Here is a 24753-nt window from a genome sequence, read left to right as displayed (position 1 = left end):
TCTGATAAATCAGAGACTAAGCCGAAGGAAAATGAATGAATAAATGAATGAATGATTTAAACCAATGTGTTACTAAATAATCAGCATACATACAACTTCAAACAAACACTGCCATGTTGTGATTCTTGCTATAAAGTCAGTTACTGCAGGGACTGATTAACTGATGAGTAAATCAATTCATATCTGCAAATATCTGGTTTTCAACATATAATAAGAAGTGTTTCATGAGAACCATATTAGTATGATTTATTAAAGATTTAGATCACTGAAGACTAGAATAGTGGTGCTGAAAATTCAGCTTGAACATTTTTATAAATAACAAGGAAAATAGGTTTTTCAAAATGTAAAATTTTTTTCATCATTCATTCATTCATTCATTTTCTTGTCGGCTTAGTCCCTTTATTAATCCGGGGTCGCCACAGCGGAATGAACCGCCAACTTATCCAGCAAGTTTTTACACAGCGGATGCCCGTCCAGCCGCAACCCATCTCTGGGAAACACACACATTCACACACACACACTCATACACTACGGACAATTTAGCCTACCCAATTCACCTGTACCGCATGTCTTTGGACTGTGTGGGAAACCGGAGCACCTGAAGGAAACCCACGCAAAGGCAGGGAGAACATGCAAACTCCACACAGAAACACCAACTGAGCCGAGGTTCGACCCAGCGACCTTCTTGCTGTGAGGCGACAGCACTACCTACTGCGCCACTGCCTCGCCTATTTAAATAGTAATATTTTTAATTATTTATTATCTTTCTATTGTATTTTATCTCTTAATTTGTTTTACTCTTGTGATTTTATTAAACTCATACCTGTATAGCACTTCAGAGAACACTTGTTTCTTAAACTGCTTTAGAAATAAAATCCTTGATTTGATTGGTTGATTTATTGATTGATTAAAATCAATTTAAAGGGGACCTATTATGCAAAAGTCTATTTTATATGAGGTTTAAATACAGTTGTGTGGCAACAGTCTGTGAATATAAGCAGCTTCTAATGGTAAAATGTATTACTTTTATTTTTTATAATCACACTTGATAAAAACAGAAAGTCTGCAAAATCACTTTGATTGACATTCTCTCTTTGTACGTGTCATCAGAAGGGGAAAGCCCAAGTCATTAGTGACCATCTCTCCAATATTAGCATAGGACGTAAGTCTTGTTTTTAATCTGCCACTATGCTGATACACAGGCATTTGTAGCCACACCCTCTTTAATTTAAAGTGACAGTAATCACAATGGCACAATTAGGACCAAAGCCTAAAAAGGGCAGATTCAAAGAGACTTATTGTATATCTTGTAAAAAGGGGCTTAATAGGTCCCCTATAAAAGTTCACATGTGCATAAGAGACTTTTAAAAACATTTAAAACTGTATCGAGCTCAAACGTGTTAACAGTAAATTTAATAAAATCATTTGACAACATTGTAGCATGCTGCATATTGCAAACGTTGCTTAATACATTTTTTTTACATAGTAATAAAGAAGTTATAAAGTATGCAGTTTCAGTGTATACTAGGGGTTGCACTGATTAGTCGTCTAATCGACTAGTCGTCTTTAATGCTCTGTCGTGATGCTTTTTGATTGACGTCGACTAGTTGCGCTGCGCAAATCACGTGTTTTTTGACCTGAACTTCATGGCAGCTTTACACACTAAGTTCAATAAATGAAACTGCCCTCAGATTGTTTAAAGTCATTTCTAAAATGTTATTTTTTATATGTCAGCGTCAAAGATTCACGTGAACTTTAAATGGTCAAACAGATGCCAGTTATATCGCTCCATGCAAATATCCTATAGCAGATGCTAGCCAATCATGTTTACGGCACCCTGGAAAAGTAATGTTATTGGCTGTTGCCCTTTGTGAAGCATAGACGCGGACATATTTTGTGAATGTATTGTGAAATGCACAGAAACCATAAAGTGTGTAAAGAGCATCCCCGGTGAACGCGGTGAAGATGTGCAGCGAGGAGATGTCTGCTAACAAAAAAAAATGCCTGACTTACTAGCTTTCTAGCACGCACTATCATAGTGGTAACATATGCTTCTGAGCAAGTCTCTGACTGTGTAATATGGCTTAACGTTAGTAGCCTTTGTCTTTTGTGTGTTATGAACAACACATGAATCTGCTGAGAACGGACACATCATTTCTGCACTAAAATATCTGTTATTCTTTCATTTATACTAGAACGTCCAGTGATCAATGTGTCGACTGCATTTATTTATATAGTAAAATTAGCCCGGGTGCTAATGTTGCATTATTAACAATATGAAAGCAGCATGTGTAGATACAGGGTGGGCCATTTCTATGGAGACACCTTAATAAAATGGGAATCGATGGTGATATTAATGTCTTGTTTGTGGCACATTAGTATATGTGAGTGGGCAAACTTTTCAAGATTGGTGGTAAGCGTGGTGGCCATTTTGAAGTCGGCCATCTTGGATTCAAATTTAGTTTTTTCAATAGGAAGAGGGTCAAGTGTCACATCAAACTTATTGGGAATTTCACAAGAAAAACAAATGTGTGCTTGGTTTTAGCGTAACATTGTTCTTTTATGAGTTATTTACAAGTTTCTGACCACTTATAAAATGTGTTCAATGTGCTGCCCATTGTGTTGGATTGTCAATGTAACCCTCTTCTCCCACTCTTCACACACTGACTGCAACACCGCAGGAGAAATGCCAGCACAAGCTTCCAGTATCTGTAGCTTCAGGTGCTCCACATCTTGTATCTTCACACCATAGACAACAAAGATAGTGGTGACATTCTTCATCAATGGAAACCTCAAGGCCACTGGATATTTTGAATTGCTACATGATGATGTGTTTCCCTCTTTGTGCACTGAAGCTGGCACGTTCCCTGAGTTTTTCCAGCAAGATGCTGCACCACCACATTATGGGTGTCAGGTCCGAGCATTCCTAGATGAACAGTTTCCTGAAAAGTGGATTGGTCGTCGTGGGCCAGTTGAATGGCCCCCAAAATTCTCCTGATCTGACACCCGTATACTTTTATCTTTGGTGTCATCTAAAGGCAATTGTCTGGTGTGAAGATACAAGATGTGCAGCACCTGAAGCTACAGATACTGGAAGCCTGTGCTGGCATTTCTCCTGGGGTGTTGCAGTCAGTGTGTGAAGAGTGGGAGAAGAAGGTTGCATTGACAATCCAACACAAGGGGCAGCACATTGAACACATTTTATAAGTGGTCAGAAACTTGTAAATAACATAAGAAAGAATAAAGTCAAGTTAAAACCAAGCACACCATTGTTTTTCTTGTGAAATTCCCAATAAGTTTGATGTGTCGAATGACCCTCTTCCTATTGAAAAAATAGAAGTTGTATTTAAGATGGCCAACTTCAAAATGGCCATCATGGTCACCACCCATCTTGAAAAGTTTGCCCCCTCATATATACTAATGTGCCACAAACAGGGCGTTAATATCACCATCCATTCCCATTTTAATAAGGTGTATCCATATAAATGGCCAAACCTGTACATCCTGCAAATAAATCACAAATTGTGGCATGTTGCAAAAAATGAGCATCTTGTGTTTTATTTATGACGTCACCTGCGACTAGTCAATTCGACTTTGATAACAGAAAAGTTGACTTCCAAAAATCTACAGTCATTCAATCCACATGTACAGTATTGGAATAGGAATAGTGTTCGGTGTTCAACACAAGCATTCACACAAACCTCTTTGTCTTGTTCGATTTCCAAGCCTTCCTCTTGAAGTCCCCTTTCGAATTCCTCCCTGATTTTATCTTTAAGTCCATCGGCGGGTTCAGTGCCAAGCCCCGCCTCCAGCACGGCCTCCGAAATATTCCCTTTCGTGCTCCTGAGTGAAGGTGTGGGACTTTGCGACGGGACGTTCCCGTTGGAGACAACTGAGTGTCGGTGGTGGGCCTGACGTTTTTTACAGTGATAAACCAGAACGTAGTCCACTCTTCTGTGGCCGTCTGCAAAACACAGGCCTCCTCCTGGACCCGGGCCTGGCTCTTCCTGAAAACACACACATGAAATCTTCATCTCAGTAACATCTAAACACATCTGCATGACTCCACAGCGAAAGGCAGTGAATTGCAGATTCCTGGAGCTCTCTCAAAGCTGCATCATTGGCAGTTTCAGCAGAAACCAAGGATCTGGGTCAGCCACTGATTGGCTGGTGGTTCAAAGGAGATGCTGTAGCTGCTTTCTGCCGTATTCATCTTTGATTAGGATTCTGTTTTAAAGCAGGGTGCTTAAAAGCGGTTGGCGAATTAACAGGAATATGCTGAAATTCTGCTTTTTTTCAAGGTACTTCTTTGAGACTACACTGTTAATTATGAAGGGTGTTTAATGGTATTGATGGTTCTGAAAAGAGTCTTTAGCATCCATTGTACAAAAGATTATTTATGGTGAAAAAAATATCTGAAATTATCAAAATGTTGATTTATTTATTTTTTTATCAGCTGTTCAATTTTTTTGAAACACAAAATGATTCTTCCATTCATTCATTCATTCATTCATTCATTCATTCATTCATTCATTCATTCATTCATTCATTTTCTTTTAGGCTTAGTCCTTTAGGGTCACGAAACACCAAAACACATTTTTGAGCTGTTGACAGTCGTATATGTGTCCCACACTGCTGAAAAAAAACTATTAGGACACCTATATTTCACTAAAAAGTGTAAATTGGTTGTTTTTGCGTTATTTCAAGCAAATTCGTACTTCCTGTTTGAAACGAATTTTTGAAGCTGCGTTACGTGACATAATAGCGTGTATTCCAGCGTGCAGACTGGACGTCTGTGCCAGAGTGAGTCTTATTACGTCTTACAGTGTGATGCATTAATGCATGAGTAAGGCTTGGTTCAAACCAATCAGCGTGCTCTATTGTGCAACTTCATTAATATTCATTAGTGTCACCGTGTTACACCACAGAGACGCCACGTTGTGTTGGCAAAACAAGCATGAAGTGTTGCTTTTATAGTTTGCTGCCATTAAGTTTCGTTTTCATTTTCTCTCTGTGAGAGCTCAGCTGGATCACGTGTGGATTAACAGTGTACGCGACGCTCGACAACAATAACTTACGTGTCTAAGGAGGATTATTGTTTACCTGAGAGCTGTTCTCATCTGCAAACGCTGAAATCCGGATTCGCTTGTAGTCTTCTCTTCATAAAGACGCGGCTCTAGTTGCTGGTGATTGTCCTGTCTCTACAGATTTGGTAAGTGAGATTTGGTAAGTGAGCGACCAGTGCTCTTTGTTTATTCAGTTTGTTCGTATCGAATTAAGTTAACTATTGCACAGAGTGCAAACATGTTAGCACCGCATTTTGTGACCGGAATAACACACACGGCTTTCTAACGCTACCTGCCGTGTGCATCTAAGTTTCCGGGAAATGCTGAGGGTTTTTTTCTCTCATTCGCCGTGCGGTATCAAACATTGCATGAAAAATACACGCTTAGAGCAGTTCCTCGAATCAAATATCTCGTTTGTCGCAAGGGGCATGAATGACTTCCCTGAATGAAAGAGCCAAACTGCTGTTAAAGTCCAACATTTAATAATTTGGCAAATAATTCGACTACAGATGTCCATGTAGGTTAAACACCATCACTTTCTCCTGTGTGTATTTTGACTGAAACTCGCTCGTGCCCAAATAGACACTCCCACACCCTCCCACTTTAGTTCCTCGGACACTCCCCCCTAAACAGAGCTGGACACGCCCACTTTTCTGACTTTTTCCAAAGTAGAGGTGTTAAAACACCCTGCTGAAACGAGGAGGTTTCATGGCCCTTTAATCTATGGTCACCACAGCGGAATGAACCGCCAACTTATCCAGCACATGTTTAACGCAGCGGATGCCCTTCCAGCTGCAACCCATCTCTGGGAAACATCTATACCGACTCATTCACTACGCGCAATTTAGCCTACCCAATTCACCTGTACTGCATGTCTTTAGACTGTGGGGCAAACCGGAGCACCCGGAGGAAACCCATATTAACGCAGGGAGAACATACAAACTCCACACAGAAATTCCAACTGACCTAGCCGAGGCTTGAACCAGCAACCTTCTTGCTGTGAGGCGACAGCTCCACCTATTGTGCCACCGTGTCGCCCAAAATAGTCCTTCCTTGATGTAAAATCCCACTTTAAGAACCATTATTATGCCAGTCATTTTTACCATGACTTTCCTCAAAATCTCATATTTCAGAATTAAAAGATTATATATTTTACCCCAAAATGGAAAATAGAAAAAATAGAAACTTATCCTGGGGTCCCTTATTTATCGCGGGAGTTCTGTTCTAAAAATAATAACCCACAATTGGCGAAATCTGTGAAGTGGTCTGCTCAATTTTTGACAATTATTTTAGGTGTTTTAAGACTGTAAAACCCCTCACTACACATGTTAAACACTTCTCTTTCTCAGACAGACATTAACATTTTCACACTTTTCTCTCTTGTTTAAACATTCTCAAAGTTCAAACTTTCATAGAAAAATAAGTCCAGTATTATAGAATGAAATCAAAGATCAAAACCTGTTGTCAGTGGTGGAAAGAGCACTGAAAAATCAAACTCAAGTAAAAGTACAATTACTTGCCTAAAAATGTATAGCAAGTAGAGAAAAAATATCTGCTGTAAATTTTACTCAAAGTAAGTGTAAAAAGTAGAGTAGTGCGATGGACAATAGCAATGAACCACTGTATTTTGTAAAATGATATGTTTTGCCTTGTGTATTTTACTCAATTCCAATACAAAAGTAAACTGCTGTGTTGCAGAGATGCTATAGGCTAAATGCTGGTAAAGTAGAACAGGGAAGCAGTTGGAAGCGGAAAACGCGAGTATGTCTGCGGTCCGGAGGTATTATAAAGTTGATGACGACAACATTGCCATAGCAAACTGAGATATGTAAACTAGGGATTACCTGGTATTTTAGGTTGAGGTGCTCCTTGTTTTATATTAGATTTTTGTTCATATTTACTGTTGCACTAAAGTCCAAAAGTGAAGAATTGATGGTATTAATGACTTTATTGTTAAAGCTACCTCACAGAAGTACTCTGTTTGTTAACAGAATTGTTGAATGTTAAAAAAAGGTGAATTAAAAAAAAAACAAGGAACATTGGATAGGGTTTGGTATTGGCAGATACTCAATCAAGTGACTCGAGGGCAAAAAAACCTGATCGGGACTATGTATCACACTAATAAACATGCATTTTCTTTCTTGTCTTTCCATTCTTAACAGTGAACCAACTGCATTTATAAGGAATCTCTCCAGGATGGGAATTTGACCATAAATCTCCCGAATTATTCAAGCTTAATCCACAAAAGAGATCTGAGTTCTGTGTTTGTGCAGCTCTCTGTGTGTGTGCTGCACTTTAAACAGCATGAGTGTACAGAGTGGAGTTCTCTGTCCCAGATGGCACACTTCATGTGCACTTTGGCCGGCATGTTTTCAAGACTGTTGGCTATCACGTTTATCATTTTTGTTTTCACAAGGGTGCTTGCCCAAGTACACTTCAACACTGAGGTGTGCTACTCACAAACAATAAAAACAGCATTGAAAAGCAGACAGTGAGGGTTTCGGATGTTTTACATGTTCTTGCACATGAGTAGATTAAAATGGCATGTGACATTTACGATACAGTGCCAAATTATGCATGTGCATCCCAAAGCATGGGACGTCTATATGGACCAAGAATCAACTATGTTTTTCAATATGTTTACATTGTTTAATGATGGTCTGTTCTGTAGATCAGTGGCAGTTGTAGTTTAAATGGCGCCCTGGGCGAAGCACCCCAAATACACCCCTCCCCCATACCCTGAGAAATAAAGACACTGTGTAGTTGAATTTATATATACATATTTTAAATATTTATTATAAATACAATTAAATATACTTATTTATTTTCAATAAATATAACAATTTTATTACATGAATTATAAACAAAATATAAATTATTATTATTGTTATTATTATACATATTTTATTGTAAATAAGTAACAGAAATCAATCCTAAAAGTAACTAAAAAAAGTATGTAAAGACACTACTAGAGCGATATGCTAAGATCACTTAAGAAATTATTATATTGTTATTATTATATATGTTGCATATTTTTGTATTTTGTTTACATCTGGATTTTTCCTAATCTTTGAATTTCTATTTAATTAAATTCATTATATTTTTTGATTTATCTAAGATAAATATCTAAGATAATATTTATTATTAGAGTTCATTTGTGGTAATTTATTCAAACTGGGGAAAGATTTATATTCTAATTTACCTTATTTTAATAGAGAATTACATTATTGATTTATATCAAAGGGGCCTAACTTCAACATCTCTGTAGGCATTTAGTTTTTTGAACCTGGAGCGATATAACTTAATACACGTAGGTGGCGCTATGTAAAGTGGGGGCTCGTCCGGGATGGGGGTGGGGTTTAGGGGGCTGAGTTAGTGAAGTGCAATCCTGTAGATTAAAAATATGTTTTATAAAGACTCTGCTTAACTGGCTGTTACTCCGGTTTCACAATGCATGAGCGGCTTGTTTTTTATTGGCGTGCATGTTAACAACCAGGATTCACACCGAGAGCAGGAGCAGCGTGTATGAGGCGTCAATATTTTCTCACCAGCATTGTTTCGGTTGCACATAGAGATTAACAAACTGTGTGCAAAAGATGCCAAATATGAAAGGACACTAACATCTTTATTCTGGGATTACCACTCTAAATTAATACACTTGCATAAAGTAAATCATATCTCAAAGCTTTTACTCGGGGCACAGCTCATTTTTACTGGGGTATTTTTTTATTTTTTATTTTTTTTGCACAACATCGCCCATATTGCCCATGCCTAAATCCGTCACTGCTGTAGACAATTGGAAAAAATATTACTAATAAGGGGGCTAATAATATTGACCTTAAAATATTTTTTAAAAATGTATTTTAGCCAAATTTAAACAAATCAGACTTTCTCCAGAAGAAAAAATATTATAGTAAATACTGTGAAAAATCCCTGTTGAACATAAATATTGGGAAATATTTGAAAAAGAAATAAAAAAATCAGAGGAGGATTAATCATTTTGACTTCAACTGTACTTGGATATCTTTACCTGTGGGATCCAAAACACAGTCTTTGTGTGACCAGCATACAACTGCAAAACCAATACAGTGTTCACACTTTGGGTAATTTGATCTCTTGGTGTCTGTGAAGAGACTCCAGGGGGTTTACTGTATAATTAATGAACTTTAACCAGTGATAAGTGTTACTTAGTGCAGTAGTGAGACTACATGTACATAATGACAGGGTGACACTGGCTCGGTCCGATTGACAGCTGCTTCACCCAGTCAAATGAGACATGGAAATGTATTTAGTGGGAAAGACTAAAGAAGTCATGGAGAGTAATTATGTGCAGAATAAGTATACTGCTGAATGAGTGTTGATCTTCTGGTTATGGTAAACGTGAGAGTTTTCCATCTGAGCGATCAATCCAAACCAAGTGTGTTGCAGGAGGAAAACCCAAGCGGAGATCTAAAAAAGCATTCCGTCATTCTTATTGCTCTGCATCTAGATCTGGGATTTCCTATTGCTTTGGCGTATGTAATGCCACCCTGTTTGTCGTGTTATCTTGTGTTTAAGCTTGTTTAAACTGAGAAAGCCTGTTCTAAATAAATAGACGTGATCTACTTTGATTTAGCAATGTTTAGTTAAGCTACAGTACAAACCAAAACATACTTGTTAGTGTTTGGTCTTTAACTGGAACATAATGCTTGTTTTCTGCTGGTTGAGACCTTTATTGAGAATTTCTGCAATATGATATGAGTTTTAAAAGGTGTATTAGAGCAGATATTTAAAAAAAAATCATCCAAGTCTTGGAATATTTTTGTTTGCTGTTTTAAATTTTACTTTCCATTTATTAAAATAAAAATGTTGTATACCATAATTTTTTTCAACACAGGCTCATTCTGAAAATGCTATATACATTTCTGGAGAGCACCAAATAAGTTTCAGCAATTACGTTTTTTGCAGTTTATGTTTTCGCGAAACCAAAGGCCTCTGTGTATGCTTTTTCAGATCTCAAATTTCTCTGGCGAGTGCCATTCACACCTGCTCTTCTCGTGTAATCCATCAGAGGCCGCTGTCGTCTAACTAACTGACTGACTGATTGACTGACCCACCCTTCTCCTTCCCTAAATCCAACCAATAGTTTTTTTAAAAAGACAGACTGACCCGGCTTCACCACCCTCTCCAAAACCCAACTGAGAGTTTTAAAAAGCAAACCAGAAAAAGAAAAGCCCTTGTGTCACCGACTCGGTCCCAGTCACTCCCCTCGCTGGCCAGCAGAGGCCGCCATCTCCGGACTTCTAGCATTACATCATCCACATACGCTGATTGTGCACACACCTGTTCTGAATCAAGCTAACGACCCACGTACCCTTTATAAGCCAGTTCCAAACACTCAGTCAGTGCGAAGTCTTGTTTAGCCCCGGCCAGCATTTCTGAGCGTTATTCCCTGCCTGATTCTTCGTGCATTACTCCAGCCTGTTTCTGACTCTGCTTCGCCTTCTGCCTGCCCACGACCCACGCCTGATTTACAGACTCTGATACTCTCTGCCTGCCCACGACCAACGCTTGATACACGGACTCTGATGCTCGCTGCCTGCCCACGACCCACGCCTGGTACACGGACTCTGACACTCGCAGCCTGCTCTCGACCAATGCCTGGTAAACCCCTCTGTGTCTGTTCATCGCCAGTCTTGATACTTCATAGACTATTGTGGATGTGTGTTTGCACTTTAGTCCATATTGTGTGTTTGAGTGAAAGCTTGACTAATAAATACTGCATCATGGATCCCTCCGTGTCAGTCTCCTCGTTACACCTTGCCTGATTTTTACCTCAATTTCAGATTTTACCACATTTTCACCCTGTTATTTACTTGTTTGTTTTATTTTTTTTCTTTTGTTTTTGTCTTACCCACTTCCTGGAACCGTTCTTCACCACATTTGAACCTTGTTGTCGAGGTCAACTCGTCTTTATTTCGCTATCATCCTTATTTCTATAGCGCTTTTACAATCTAGTTGTAGTAAAATGAAACTGCGTCAGTCCAGTTTTCACAGTTGAAGTTCAGTTTAGTTTAATTTAGTGTGGTTTGATGTTCACTGCTGAAAGTCCAGCACTGAAGAGCAAATCCATGGATGCACAGCTCCACAACTTACAAACCAAGCAAGCAACTGGACAAACTGGTAACAGTGGAAAAGCCATCCATACAGAGGTCAGCTGTTAAGCGTGAAAAGGAACGGCGTCATACCACTCCATAGCGTTCATTTTAAAGACGAAATGCAGCCATACATACTTCTGGCTACATAATTTGCGATCTCCAGAAATGTATATAGGGCTATGTTTTCAGAATAAGCCTATGTTGTCTTTTTTCCTTTTTGTGCTGTATTTTTGTTTTGTCTATTGTTGAGCTATTCAGTACCATTTTATTCCTTTTCCACTGTACTGGATTAGTGCTCAGTGCTCATCACAACACCTGCCTGTTGCTCTGTTTATTATCAGTCAGGAATATTCAGCTTTTTAGTCAAAAACGGGGAAAGGTCAGGTAATTTGGCTTTGAGTCGGAACCCTGTTTATCAGCGATATAAACAATATCTGTTCTGGTTTTAAATTAAAACTCTTGTGTTAAGATATTCAATTTTCCTTTGCAGATTTGGCAAAACGTTTTCAGCTCATTTCCAACCTTTTAATTTTGCATCCATAACCTGGTGATATCATTCTTACCAGATGAAATTTGCGTTTTTATTGTAACTTTGAGCTTTCTGATGTCTTGTTTGACCTTGTGAATACCATATTGATTAAAATGTTGTCTGAATAAACTGCCTTGGAGAGAAACAGTGGCAGCATGCCAATTCTTGTTTGTTTTCCTTTAAACCGTCCCTTTACATTCCTTTGGTCCCATTTTATATGAGATGGCCTTAACTAATATTTACTTACACTAAAAATTATTGTTTGTTATTGTGTAACTATATACTTTTGCATTACTAATGATACGCACACTGAAAAACCCAACAGTCAAATTTATTAAATGAAATGAGTGTAGTTAACTCAAAATTGACTAAAAGTTAATTCTACTCATTTGAAAAGAGTTTTGAACTTAATGTTGAAGGCAATGAGTTAATTAAATACCTCATTACTTCAACTTAAATGGAGTAAGTTCACAGTACTCATATAGATTAGTTTAACTCAAATGGTTTGCTGCAATGGTTTCCTCAAACAGTTTGAGTTGCCTTAACTTATTGGGTTTTACAGTACTCAGTTGGTTTGAGTTCTTTTCATTTATCAGGTTTTACTGTATTCAAATTGCTTCATTTACTCGAATAGATTGTTCACACTCTTTAGGATTAATTTTTTACTTGTTTGTTGTCCTCAAATGGTTTAAGTTACCTTAACTTTTTTGAGTTTTACAGTGTATACTTGCACTTATGATTGATTAATTACTTGTAATTACATCTGTAAATAATTAACCATTCCTTACACCTTAACCAACCCATACCACCAAACCTGTCCCCTACCAGTATCCCGCCTCAAGAACACCACAAGTGTTCTGCAATACATGACAAACTTAGCAAGTATACTGTATTTATGTTTTACGATTTATTTGGGTTGAATTTAAACAAAGTTAAAGATTACCTAATTTTATTTGTTTCTTTAAATTCAGCCCAAATGATTTTTTGCAATTATTTTGCAAAAATATTTTTATTAGTGTACATAAGGCCAGCTAATATTTTCTTCATATATTTATTTCACAGTATCTCACTGAAAGAGTTTACTTTTTTGAGAAGGCACAGAGGTCTGTTTCACCAAGCTTCACTCACTTTAGTATCTCTATGGCCTCAGCACTTATTTTATACAATGATACCAATAAAAAAAAAGAACATAAAATCTCCTTAAAACATCATTCGTATGATTTCTTTGACAATAAACAAAGTTTCCTCATATACACACCGTGTCCTCTGCGATGTCGTTGGCATCATGCCCGCTGCTGGCCGTGCCCCGCTGGCCCAGTTCAGAGATATCTCTGGCAACACCGCGGAGTTTCTCACTCTGCATTGAAGAGGAATCGCTCCTCACAGCCGAAACACGCATGCGCTCGGGAGCCCCATTCCAGTTTTCTGTAAGAGATTTTCTCAATTAGCTGTCATTGTCCTTTAATAGTCTTTTTATGCAAATTAGCGTTTTAAAATGACTGCCATCTCTTTCTTTGACAATCATTCATGCAAAGCAGTCACGCCAATAAATCGCATGGAATTTTAATGAAACTCCGAGAGAGAGAAAGAGAGAGAGACGTCCGCGTAAAAGTGGAGAATAAAAACCTTTCAGCACCAAGGACAGCAGCATAGCTATGCGCGTCAATGATCAGAAACCTGTACAAGTGACCGAGAATAGAAACAGTGATATCTGTAAATATTCTCACACTTGACACTAAAGCGTCACTTAAATATGCCTCATGCCCTTAGGTAAACAAACACAGGGATTCATGACTCTTAGAGAAAGCTAAGCCCATTTACACCACCTGACCAAACCATGCATCTCATCAGTCTATTTGTGCCTTTACTTCCATTCATTTTCAGATTTTCGATTTAAAACAAAATAGTTCTGTGATCTAATTAAAAAATGAAAGAAAAATGAGAGAAACAATTCCTAAAGTGCTGTTGATTTATAAGACAACACATGGCGTCAGATGGCGCTTGAAATAGCTCCAGATTATTGCCCCAGCTAATTATACAAACCCCCTCCGACACACTCAGCCCTCCTCTTTGTTTTCTAAAACAAAAAAGCAGAAATTCTGACACAATTAACCAAAGGATTAGTGAGTATCAAAGTATGATATCCCATCAGAAATAAGCATAGCTACCGCGCGCCTTTGATTTTACTGCAATTAATGCAAGCGACCAGTTTGGTGCCACTCAGCGCGTTCACACAAACTGATTATAAATGCACGATTAAATCAAACACAAGCACGCATCTGCATATAGCTTTGAACAAACAAGCCAATTTATTGAAGAGTGTTCAACTGTACAGACGTGCAGCAAGCGAATATTCTGTTTGGCTCAGGAAAACCCAATGCACGCGCGCGCGCAAATTACACCATCAACAAAGATGAAGCGGGGTGTCAGGCTGGTACTCACCCGTGGCAGAGGGCGACCTGTTCAGTGCCATGTTCGTGTGCTCCCGGTGAGATGGTGGACAATCCGCAGCTTAACGCGCTCGTGCTGCTGCCGTTAATTCCGTGGAGCTCGAGACGCTCAAACTTCCAGAGAGAGTCGGACGGATTGAGAGAGAGAGAACGGTGACAGCCGACACAACCCCCTCCCCCTCACACACACACATGGTGTCTCTCACAAACAGAAGCCGAACGCATAAGTCTAATTATACTGTCACGAACTATCCGTGGTACATATTTGACCGGTATCCCAATTTAACGCACATTAATTATAAAATATATTTTTAGATAAAGCATTTTTTAATTAAGCAATTGTGACATCATTATCCCCTCAGACAAACTCAGAAGCTGAATGCATAAGTCTAATTATACTGTCACGAACTATCTGAGGAATATATTCGACAGGAAACACAATTCATGCATTGCTGACAAAACATTTTATGATGAAGCATTTTGGAATTATTAAAGCAGTTAGCAATTGTGACATCATTATTTGTTCTCCCCTTCACACACACACACACACACACACACACACACACACACACACACACACACACACACACACACAGAGAAGCTGAATGCAAAAGTCATACTTCTCATGAACTATCCATGGGAAAAAAATGACAAGAAATCCAATTCAACGTGTATGCATTGCTTATTTTTTATGATAAAATATCTTATAATTATTAAAGCAATTAGCAATTGTGACATCATTTGTTGTCACGTGCATCAGGAAAGTATTGATGGCGCTTCACTTTTTCCACATTCGTTTATGTTACAGCCTTATTACAAAATAGATTAAATAAATTTATTTCCTCAAAATTCTACACACAATACCCCATAATAACAACGTGAAGAAAGATTTTCTTAAATTGTTGCAAATTTATTAAAAATAAAAAACCTGAAAAATCACATGTACATCAGTATTCAAAGGCTTTGCGCAATACTTTGCTGATACATCTTTGGCAGCAATTACAGCCTCAAGTCTTTTTGAATATGATGCCGCAAGCTTGGCACACCTGTCTTTGGGAATTTGTGCTCATTCCTCTTTGCTGTACCTCTCAAGCTCTATCAGGTTAGATGGGAAGCGACGGTGTACAGCCATTTTCAGATCTCTCCAGAGATGTTCAATAGGATTTAGGTCTGGGCTCTGGCTGGGCCACTCAAGGAGATTCACTGAGTTGTTGTGAAGCCACTCTTTGATATTTTGGCAGTGTGCTTTGGGTCATTGTCCTGCTGGAAGATGAACCATCGCCCCAGTCTGAGGTCAAGAGCACTCTGAAGCAGGTTTTCATTCAGGATGTCTCTCTACATTGCTGCATTCATCTTTCCCTCTATCTTGACTAGTCTTCCAGTTCCTGCTGCTGAAAAACATCCCCACAGCATGATGCTGCCACCACCATGCTTCACTGTAGGGATGGTGTTAGCCTGGTGATGAGCGGTGCCTGGTGTTCTCCAAACGTAACACCTGGCATTCACTCCAAAGAGTTCAATTTTAGTCTCATCAGACCAGAGAATTTAGTTTCTTATGGTCTGAGAGTCCTTCAGATGCCTTTTGACAAATTCAGGGCAGGGAGAGGCTTCCGTCTGTCCACTCTACTATACAGGCCTGATTGGTGGATTGCTGCACAGATGGTTGTCCTTCTGTAAGGTTCTCCTCTCTCCACAGAAAACCGCTGGAGCTCAGATTGACCATCGGGTTATTGATCACCTCCCTGACTAATGCCCTTTTCCCCGGATCACTCAGCTCTAGAAAGAGTCCTGGTGTTCCAAACATCTTCCACTTATGAATGATGGAGGCCGCTGTGCTCATTGGAACTTTCAGAGCAGCAGAAAGTTTTCTGTAACCTTCCCCAGCCTTGTGCCTCGAGACAATCCTGTCATGGAGGTCTACAGACAATTCCTTTGCCTTCATGCTTGGTTTGTGCTTTGACATGCACTGTCAACCCTGGGACCTTATATAGACAGGTGTATACCTTTTCAAATCATGTCAATCAACTGAATTTATCACAGGTGAACTCCAATGAAGCTGCTGAAACATCTGAAGAGTGATCAGTGGAAACAGAATGTACCTGAGCTCAATTTAGAGCTTCACGGCAAAGGCTGTGAATACTGATGTTCATGTGATGTTTCTGGATTTTTATTTTTAATAAATTAACAACAATTTCAAAAAATCTTTTCTTCACATTGTCATTATGGGGTATTGTGTATAGAAATTTGAGGAAATAAATGAATTGAATCCATTTTGCAATAAGGAATAAGCAAACAAGGCTGTAACACAAATAAATGTGGAACAAGTGAAGCACTACGAATACTTTCCGGATGCACTGTAGATCCAGTTCTGGTACATTTATTTTTATATTTATTATTTATTACTATTATTATTATTTATATTTATTACTTATTATATCTATATTTATTATATGAAGAATCTCAGCTAATATATGTTTCATGGAAGAAAGTCAAAGTCAAGCAGTGTTGGATTTACATGACATGACGGTGAACAAAATGATGACAGCATTTTTATTTTTGGTGAACATTAATTTTCTGGTGATTTAAATTATATTTGCTCATGTTAACAGCAACATAACTTAAATGTAATGACCGAGTCTGTGAAGGTAAACACTATTGACGTAGTTTAGGGGAAACAACATTTGAACCGAGTCACTAATAGTCTCTATGCATTTTATGTCAAAACTGATTTGTTGCATATTGTCTGCTTGAATGAACTTGGGGGTTTTGTGCTTTGTTTAAGAGCACATTGGCATTTTCTAGGGTCAAAAGTGACTGAACCTGCAGTGTGCTGATTTAACCACCGAATAACCACTACATAAACACACACACTTGTGTATTTGACATTGTTTTTCCAGTCAGCTAACCTCAGAGAGAACATTCATTCATTCATTCATTTTCTTTTCAGCTTAGTCCCTTTATTAATCTGGGGTCGCCACAGCGGAATGAACCGCAAACTTATCCAGCATATGTTTTACGCAGTGGATGCCCTTCCAGCCGCAACCCAGCAATGGGAAACATCCATACACTCTCATTAGCACAAACACACATACACTACGGTCAGTTTTAGCACACCCAGTTCACTTATACCACGTCTTTGAACTTGTAGGGTAAACCCGGAGGAAACCCACCTAACATGGGGAGAAAATGCAAACTCCACACAGAAATGCCAACTGACCCAACTGAGGCTCGAACCAGCGACATTGCTGTGAGGCGAACGTGCTACCCACTGCCCCACCGCGTCACCTCAGAGAATATCACTTATGTTATTTCAAGGGACAGTTCACCCCAAAATTTAAATCACCTCATCATATACGCTTTACTTGAGTTTCTTCAGTTGAACACAGAGGAAGATATTTTGAAGAATGCTACTTGCTGGCCCTCATAATAGGAAAACACACTGTAAGTCAATGGATGCTAGCAACCAGCATTCTTCAAAATATCTTCCTTTGTGTTCAACCAAAGAAAGAAACTCAAATAGGCTTTGAACAGGTGAAGTATGAGGACAGAATTTGAATATATGGATGAACTATGAACAATCATTTACCCAGAAAAGTGATCACTGAGCATATAGTAAATATCTGAAGCTGTTCCACACAATGAATGTTAAGTAACTACGGACAAAAAATAAACACAGACCACTCGTGCACTTTCATAATTACCTTCCAAAACACATCCCCATAATGCAGTCGCTCATTAGCTTTAATAAACACACTTCCTGATGCCATTTTCAGATGATTGTACAGTAATTATTAAGGTCATGGCAGCTGGAGTTAAGCGTAATCCCTTTTTTTGTGCAAAACAAATTATTTGCGCTTACTGACTCAAAGCATTTTAATCAGATATTATTCAAAATGCGTAGGATATGATGATGCCGCATAACCACAGATTACATAAAGTCAGAGTTGTACCTTATTTCTCTTAGCGAACACTTCCTGAGAGCGGCGACGAGTGAATAACAGGTCATTAATGTGTGACTCATGTCCTCCAGATGTGTGAATCGTACACTTCACATCTAATTGACTGATCAGTATTCTCTATGCACACGTACAACACTCATATTATACTCATATTAACACTCATAACAATAAGTAACAAATTACAAATACTCAAATGACTGTAATTGAGTAGTTTTTCCTCAGGAAGTGTAATTTGCTTGGTCGTTTTAAAAGTGTGTGCTTTTTGAGAAGATTTTGCATCAGGCTCATTGTGGACACGTACCCAGGTCCACTTTTCTGGGGACAGCGAAAAACGTAACCAGATGTACGTCAAATTTCTTTTTTGACGTGTCTTTTTTTCTTTTGGGTGTCTTTTTCTTGCATAAATCCACCAGAGGGCGCAATATACACTTCAGCTGACCAGGCCAGCTTGCTGTCAACTGACTGACTGATCGAGTGACCCACCCCCATCTCTAAACACAAACGATAGTGTTTTCAAAAGGAATATTGAAAAAGAAAATTCACCGCGGCCGCATGATTTCATCACGTTTTCAGCCTGTTGTTTTTTATTACATCTTTTTTACTCCTGTTTTACCTGGTTTCTAGAAACCTTTATTAACCCATACCCTGTCGTCGCGGTCAACTTTGCTCCGAGTCCGCCGACGTATGTGGCGAGCTACTGGGCAAACAAGCACTGATTTGCCATTGTGTTTACGTGCTCGACAGAAATGACTGTGATTGGCTGTGAGGGTCATCAGTTCACTGATACAGATACAGGAGCACTGAAGCGTTTCAAAGTCACGTCGATCAGCTGGTTTGTCTATAAGCTGACATACGAGTGATCCACTGATGAATCGCGGCTTTAAATAGCTCCAGCGTCCCTGTATTTTTGGTTACACTCAGTAAACAGTGTTGAGTTCAGTGAACTGATGAGCTTCATGGCCAATCTCAGTCATTTCTGTCAAATGTTAGCGGGAACTGGACGTTTTTAAAGTTACAGTATCGATTGGTACCAAATTCTAGTATTGCGCAACCGTACACTGAGGTAAGTGGTCAGATGGTAGCATGAAAAGGAACGGAAGATGAAATGTTTTAAAGATGAAAGTATTTCTGGCTACATAATTCATGCTCTACAGTAATATATATATAGGGGTACGTTTCCACAATGAGCTTGTGTTGATATTTTTAGTACTTTTACTGTACTATTTCCCTTCAACCTGCATTACTCACTATTCTTGAGTACTTTTAAAAGGGCTACTTTTCCATTAGCCCATATGTTTTGGTCATGTCCCAGATTATCTGTATTTTGGTCAACTATTTTTTTTATCTTACTCCAGAATATTTTGTAAAGATGTTTGTGCAAATCCCTTAACTGCTATATTTGGTATTGTATATAAAAATAACAATCTGTCAAAAAGTGAATTAGACTACATTGCCTTTACTTCTCTTTTAGCAAGACGCTTGATTCTAATCAATCAGAAACAATCATTTCCCCCTTCTTTCAAACAGTGGGCCAATGATGTGTTGCATTTCCTTAGTTTGGAAAAAATAGGACTCAGTTTAAATGGTTCCAGGTCCAAGTTCACTGCCATGTGGCGTCCTTTCATAAACTACTTCCGAAGCTAAATGTAACTGTAAGTGGACAAAATGATGCTAAAGCTGTCAGGTTTTGCTTGTACTTATGCTGTCTTCATTTTATTTTATTTTTTGTCTTTGTTGATATGTACACAATGTTAAAGCACTATGTGTATATTTATGTTGTGTTGTTAGTTGTGCCGATTTATGTATGTTTTTGGACTACTTAAATAAATAAAAAAAGGAAAAAAATAAAAAAAGGGCTACTTTTCACTCATACTTTGTGTAATATTTACAATAGATACTTTTACTCTACTCGCATGACATTTTTGGGCAAGTAATGGTACTTGAATATAGGGCTGGGTAGATTAGCCATATTATATCATCGTGATGAAATGAAAGTCATTAACAATGAGTGCGTTTCCATGAACACCAATAATCTGATTTTATTATGATTAAGACAATACAAATGATTAAGAGTCCACCGTGTAAACAGAGATTTTTGATTAATTTATTCCGATCAAGTAATCGATCATAATCGAACTAAATAGAAATCGGATTAAGACGTGGAGTATTCCTATTTTAGTGGCATTAATGCAGTGCAGTACAGACGTGTAAACACCGCAATCAAAACTATCATGCTGTGTTCACACCAGACGTGGCATGCGTGGATAAATTGCGATATTCACACGTAAATAGACGCATGAGCATTTTGAGTTTACTCAATTCTACGCGCGTTAAATTCACTTCCTAATGGACTTAGATTCGTGCCATAGGCTGGGCTTCTGTGTGCCCTGTGACTCTAGTTTTATGCTAAATGGCTCACATGGATTTTATTGAGAGAATAGCTGTGTTTATATGCTTTATTTGGCTGAAAAACTGCGTCAATTCATTTGGAGTCGTGTCTGAGTCCACTAAATCTTTTCAGAGGTGTATCCAGCTCTGTGAGTTCACAAACTCCCACAGTAACTATGGCTGTTTCTCAATATGCGTTCTTCAGTGATCTTGCATCCTTTTGTTCTTGTGTAACGTCATCATCAACTGCCTAAGTTCAGTTCCAATACTCAAGACCGCAAGAACGGACGCGTGAAATGTTCCAGAAGTGTTCTTGATATCGAGGACGCATGGATGCAGACTTGAGCACCGAACTCGCTCGAGAAGTCCCAGAAATCATTGCGACTGGAGGTGGGAAGCGCAGCATTGTATATAGATTTATTAATAACGTTCAGAGATATAACTTATTTACCTCAGAAGTTTCCCTAAATGAAACGGTGAATGTAAACATTACCATGAAAATCTTAATAAAGGAATGAACACATTAAGGGTGTTTATTTGCTAAAATTCATATTCAAATCTTTTTGTTTGTATTGTGCAACATATATTTCTAAAGTCTTCATGCATAGTACGTATTGAGAAAAGGGGAAAAGCAATAAATCTTTGTATGAATGCTGTAATGTTTAAACAATTTTTATTAGTTAAAGATGGGTGAGGGTCATGTGACCTTCAGGAAGAAAGCAGCATCTCATTCCTCACAGGATGCGGTCTCTGTCCTCGTGGTCTCCCGAGTTCGTTCTTCTGAGGGGACATAGCAAGACCAGTCTTCACAAGAACGCAAGTCTGTTTTCTGCATTTTTGGAATTGAGAAGCAGCCTCAACTTGGATGATGGAAGCTTTCAGCAGTGCTTCAGACTGAGCCGAGCCCAGTTTGGTGAGCTGTTTTCCCTGAGACACCAACAACAGGCGCTATGTCATAATCACTCCCCTACAAGAGAAAGCACACTATTGACTTAAATCAATCGTGCTTGACGCTTATTCCGCGTCTGGTGTGAACACAGAAATACTGTCACGTAAGGTTTTTGCAGCAATTTGTGACAGGATAGTCTATACACACACACGGCTGTTTGACATTGTTCTCTGCTCCTACAGTCAGTGAAAGACCACAGCCACTTGCATTGCAAAAGTTTTTCGCATACAGTGTGCGGTATCAAACTCCATTAAAACTACACTCCTCCAGCAGTTCATACTCTCATCTAATATCTTGTTTGTCATGGGGGGTGGGTGGGAGGCATGCATGAAATGATCCTCAATGAAAGTGAAAGTACCGAACTGCAGTTAAAGTTAACAAATTAAAAATTAAACATCCGAAATTACATGAAGCTTCGGAGGAATGGTGGATAGCTCTGTGACACGACAACGTTAATCAAATTATGTGCTATAACATGTAAAGCTGGAAACATCTCATGGAAACACCTTAATCATATTATCATATCAGATTAAGGCAAATAATTCAATTACTGATGTCCATGTAAACATAGTCGTCCATGATAAGCTCTGCAACTTTTTTTACTCCATATTAATCTAAGAGCCAATCACACAGCAGAAATGTGCAACAACTGGAATCCAAAAGTGTGTTGATGTTACAGATATTTTGCCACCGAAAATATGTTATGCCATTTAATGGATCCACTACTTTCTGTGGCTTCAGTCAATTTTAGAGTACTCTTTTAAATCTGAAAGCATTAACAACTGATATTGAAATATATATTGTTACTATTCAATATGGAAAATAATTATTGAGATTGCATTTTTGCCATATCACCCAGCCCTACTTGAGCATGATTTTCAGTACTCTTTCCACCACTGCATATAAGTGAAGTTTATGTATAAACAAATTTCGAGAGGATCACGTGCTTATGATTGCTAGCAGCTGACCCGCATTATCTAATTCACTACTATCCAATCAGATGACTCCTAAACTACTATAAATACCCTGGGGTTTATTCCATTGCTATCTTCGTTTTGAAGAGTCCCACCTTCCTCCCCCACTCCTCCTTCTTAAACGGGTGACACGGTGGCCCAGTGCCTAGCACTGTCGCCTCACAGCAAGAATGTCTCTGGTTCCTGGCTTTACCAAAACTAGCAGACATTTCTGTGTTGAGTTTGCACTTCTCCCCGTGCTCACGTGGGTTTCCCCCGGGTTCCCCGGTTTCCTCCCACTGCCTAAAAACATGCAATTAAGTCAATTGAACAATCCAAATTGTCAACATAGACACGCTTCTAGTTGGTAATTAATTTCAAGAGCATTCACTTGCTACAGCAGGGGAGTTCTCGAGATCTACCTGAGCTCAAACTCCCCTCCCGCCTTGCAACGGGAGGGAGCCCTGGGCTCGAGGATCTCATGAGCTCAGGACTCTCTCCCGGGACAGCATGCCAAACAAGCTTTTATAATTAATCATCAGCTAAGTGTGAACTCTTGAAATGAGTTCAGAGTGTAAACAGAGACAAATATTTGATTGACATTTTTATTTATTGTAGTTTAATCTAAGAAACACACATAAACTACAACCACTCGCGCACATGATCATGAACAAGAGTATAATAGTATAGACGGATCACTTTAGCAATCTGGTTAATGTTTAATATGCTGAGATTTGATAGTAAAGTGCTTATTTATCAAGAGGTTGCGTACTTCAGCCTACTGTTGATGCATATATGAAAGTGTAGTGCAGCAGTTTTCACTTCTATGTTATTTTATATGGTGTCTGTGTGTATTTTCAATCATTTGAACAGGTGTGTGACATGCAGTCGCAGCCGGTGACGGCGAGGACTTGATGGTGTGTTTGTGTGCCGTTTGCGCAGCGCAGAGAAACATTCATAGGAACCGTGCCTGTAGCTGAACAGCACACACACTCGTTCTCCACTTTGTGTTTTTCCAGAGAGTACACAGACTTGCTGCCACACTTTCCCTGTGAATGACAGATAAATTATAGGTACACGGACTGCTTCATGTTATTGTAGCAGCCTTTGAGGCGGAATATAAAAAAAGCATTGACGTACCTCGCAGTAAGTGAGTTCTATCTTCTCTTCGGACTGGCAGTCGTCCACTCGAATGTAGTTCAGGAGACCGACAGTCCTTCTGCACTCAGGTTCAGTACCTAAATAGACAAATATCATGCATTAGATTTTAGTAGGATATTTATTTGTTTAAATTGAACAAGATGGGGTCATTCTAGAATTGCAGGTATATTTGCATCCCGAAGCTAAACCTTCTACCGAACCAAAACATGAAGCTAAAGAGTTTTGATTAATAACACAAACAAAACTGCATGAAATACTTTACACAAATGTAACGGTAATGATGATTAGAGAGTTATAACCAGTTCACGCGTCCCTAACGTCTGCAACTCATATCAGTCTCACATCTCTGTTGGTTCACAAACTATGCTAGCTCTCTTTGTTTGAACTCTTTAATATCAGCATAGTTGTCCAAATTAGTGTTTTGTAATGCAAGTGTGAGTGTTTTATAATGGACGCGCGCCCATACAGGAGGACCTAGTGAGACTCTGTGGTGTTTTAGTTAACAGCTGTTCACTACTGTCAGCGAACTCCAATAATATCCTAAAAACCCAACGGCCTTCTGATCGATGCCTTTCAACAGTCTTAGAGTGTTTTTACTGTATTTTACTTTTTCTTTTTTTTTCTTTTTAATGGATATGATCAATAGATGAATTGTAGTGAGTCCAATTCAAAGCAACAGCCTTTTTGTCATCTTTGTCCTGCACAGGTTGATTTATTAAAGAAAATGCCCAAATACTTTACAGTTGTAAAACAATACTTGAAGAATTCAGGAGCTTTGAATCTGTGTGTTTTAGAAAATAAATAAAATATATATTATTATATATTCTATATTTAATTTAATATATATATATATATATATATATATATATATATATATATATATATATATATATATATATATATATATATATATATATATATATATATATATATATATATGTATGTATGTATGTATGTATATATTTGTATTTATGTATATATATATATATATATAAATATATATATATATATATATATATTATGTGTATATATATATATATATATATATATATATATATATATATATATATATATATATATATATATATATATATATATATATATATATGTATGTATATATATGTATATTTGTGTATATATATATGTATAAAATATGTATAA

General features: G+C 38.2%; 4 protein-coding genes across 7 annotated transcripts in view; 2 read left to right on the top strand and 2 right to left on the bottom strand.

Moving 5' to 3' along the window:
- caps2 (calcyphosine 2) overlaps positions 1 to 7546 on the top strand; it is a 101720-nt gene extending 94174 nt beyond the window's left edge. Inside the window, exon 19 of the mRNA XM_073930269.1 lies at positions 7229 to 7546. The gene's annotated coding sequence lies outside the window, so the exon portion shown is untranslated. The remainder of the gene's footprint in view (positions 1 to 7228) is intronic.
- ano2a (anoctamin 2a) overlaps positions 1 to 14320 on the bottom strand; it is a 72331-nt gene extending 58011 nt beyond the window's left edge. For all 3 annotated transcript variants that reach the window (XM_009293432.4, XM_068214873.1, XM_073930236.1), the window contains exons 1-3: positions 14175 to 14320; positions 12991 to 13157; positions 3702 to 4007 (exon numbers count right to left, since the gene is read on the bottom strand). In XM_009293432.4, coding sequence (XP_009291707.1) covers positions 3702 to 4007; positions 12991 to 13157; positions 14175 to 14205 — 504 coding nt within the window. In that variant the 5' untranslated portion in view covers positions 14206 to 14320. The remainder of the gene's footprint in view (positions 1 to 3701; positions 4008 to 12990; positions 13158 to 14174) is intronic.
- The window catches only part of LOC101882393 (uncharacterized), a 771022-nt gene that overhangs the window by 386681 nt on the left and 359588 nt on the right, over positions 1 to 24753 (top strand). The gene's annotated exons all lie outside the window — the stretch shown is intronic.
- The window catches only part of vwf (von Willebrand factor), an 81884-nt gene continuing 80145 nt past the window's right edge, over positions 23015 to 24753 (bottom strand). Inside the window, exons 50-51 of one of the 2 annotated variants that reach the window (NM_001281989.1) lie at positions 23572 to 23669; positions 23015 to 23480 (exon numbers count right to left, since the gene is read on the bottom strand). In NM_001281989.1, the coding sequence (NP_001268918.1) occupies positions 23289 to 23480; positions 23572 to 23669 (290 nt within the window). In that variant the 3' untranslated portion in view covers positions 23015 to 23288. The remainder of the gene's footprint in view (positions 23481 to 23571; positions 23670 to 24753) is intronic. The other variant, XM_002665310.7, reaches the window with a different exon arrangement.

Source organism: Danio rerio, chromosome 18, assembly GCF_049306965.1.
Source record: "Danio rerio strain Tuebingen ecotype United States chromosome 18, GRCz12tu, whole genome shotgun sequence".
Taxonomy (NCBI): domain Eukaryota; kingdom Metazoa; phylum Chordata; class Actinopteri; order Cypriniformes; family Danionidae; genus Danio; species Danio rerio.
Note: the sequence above shows the minus strand (reverse complement) of the source record. Positions and strands in the feature narration are given on the sequence as shown.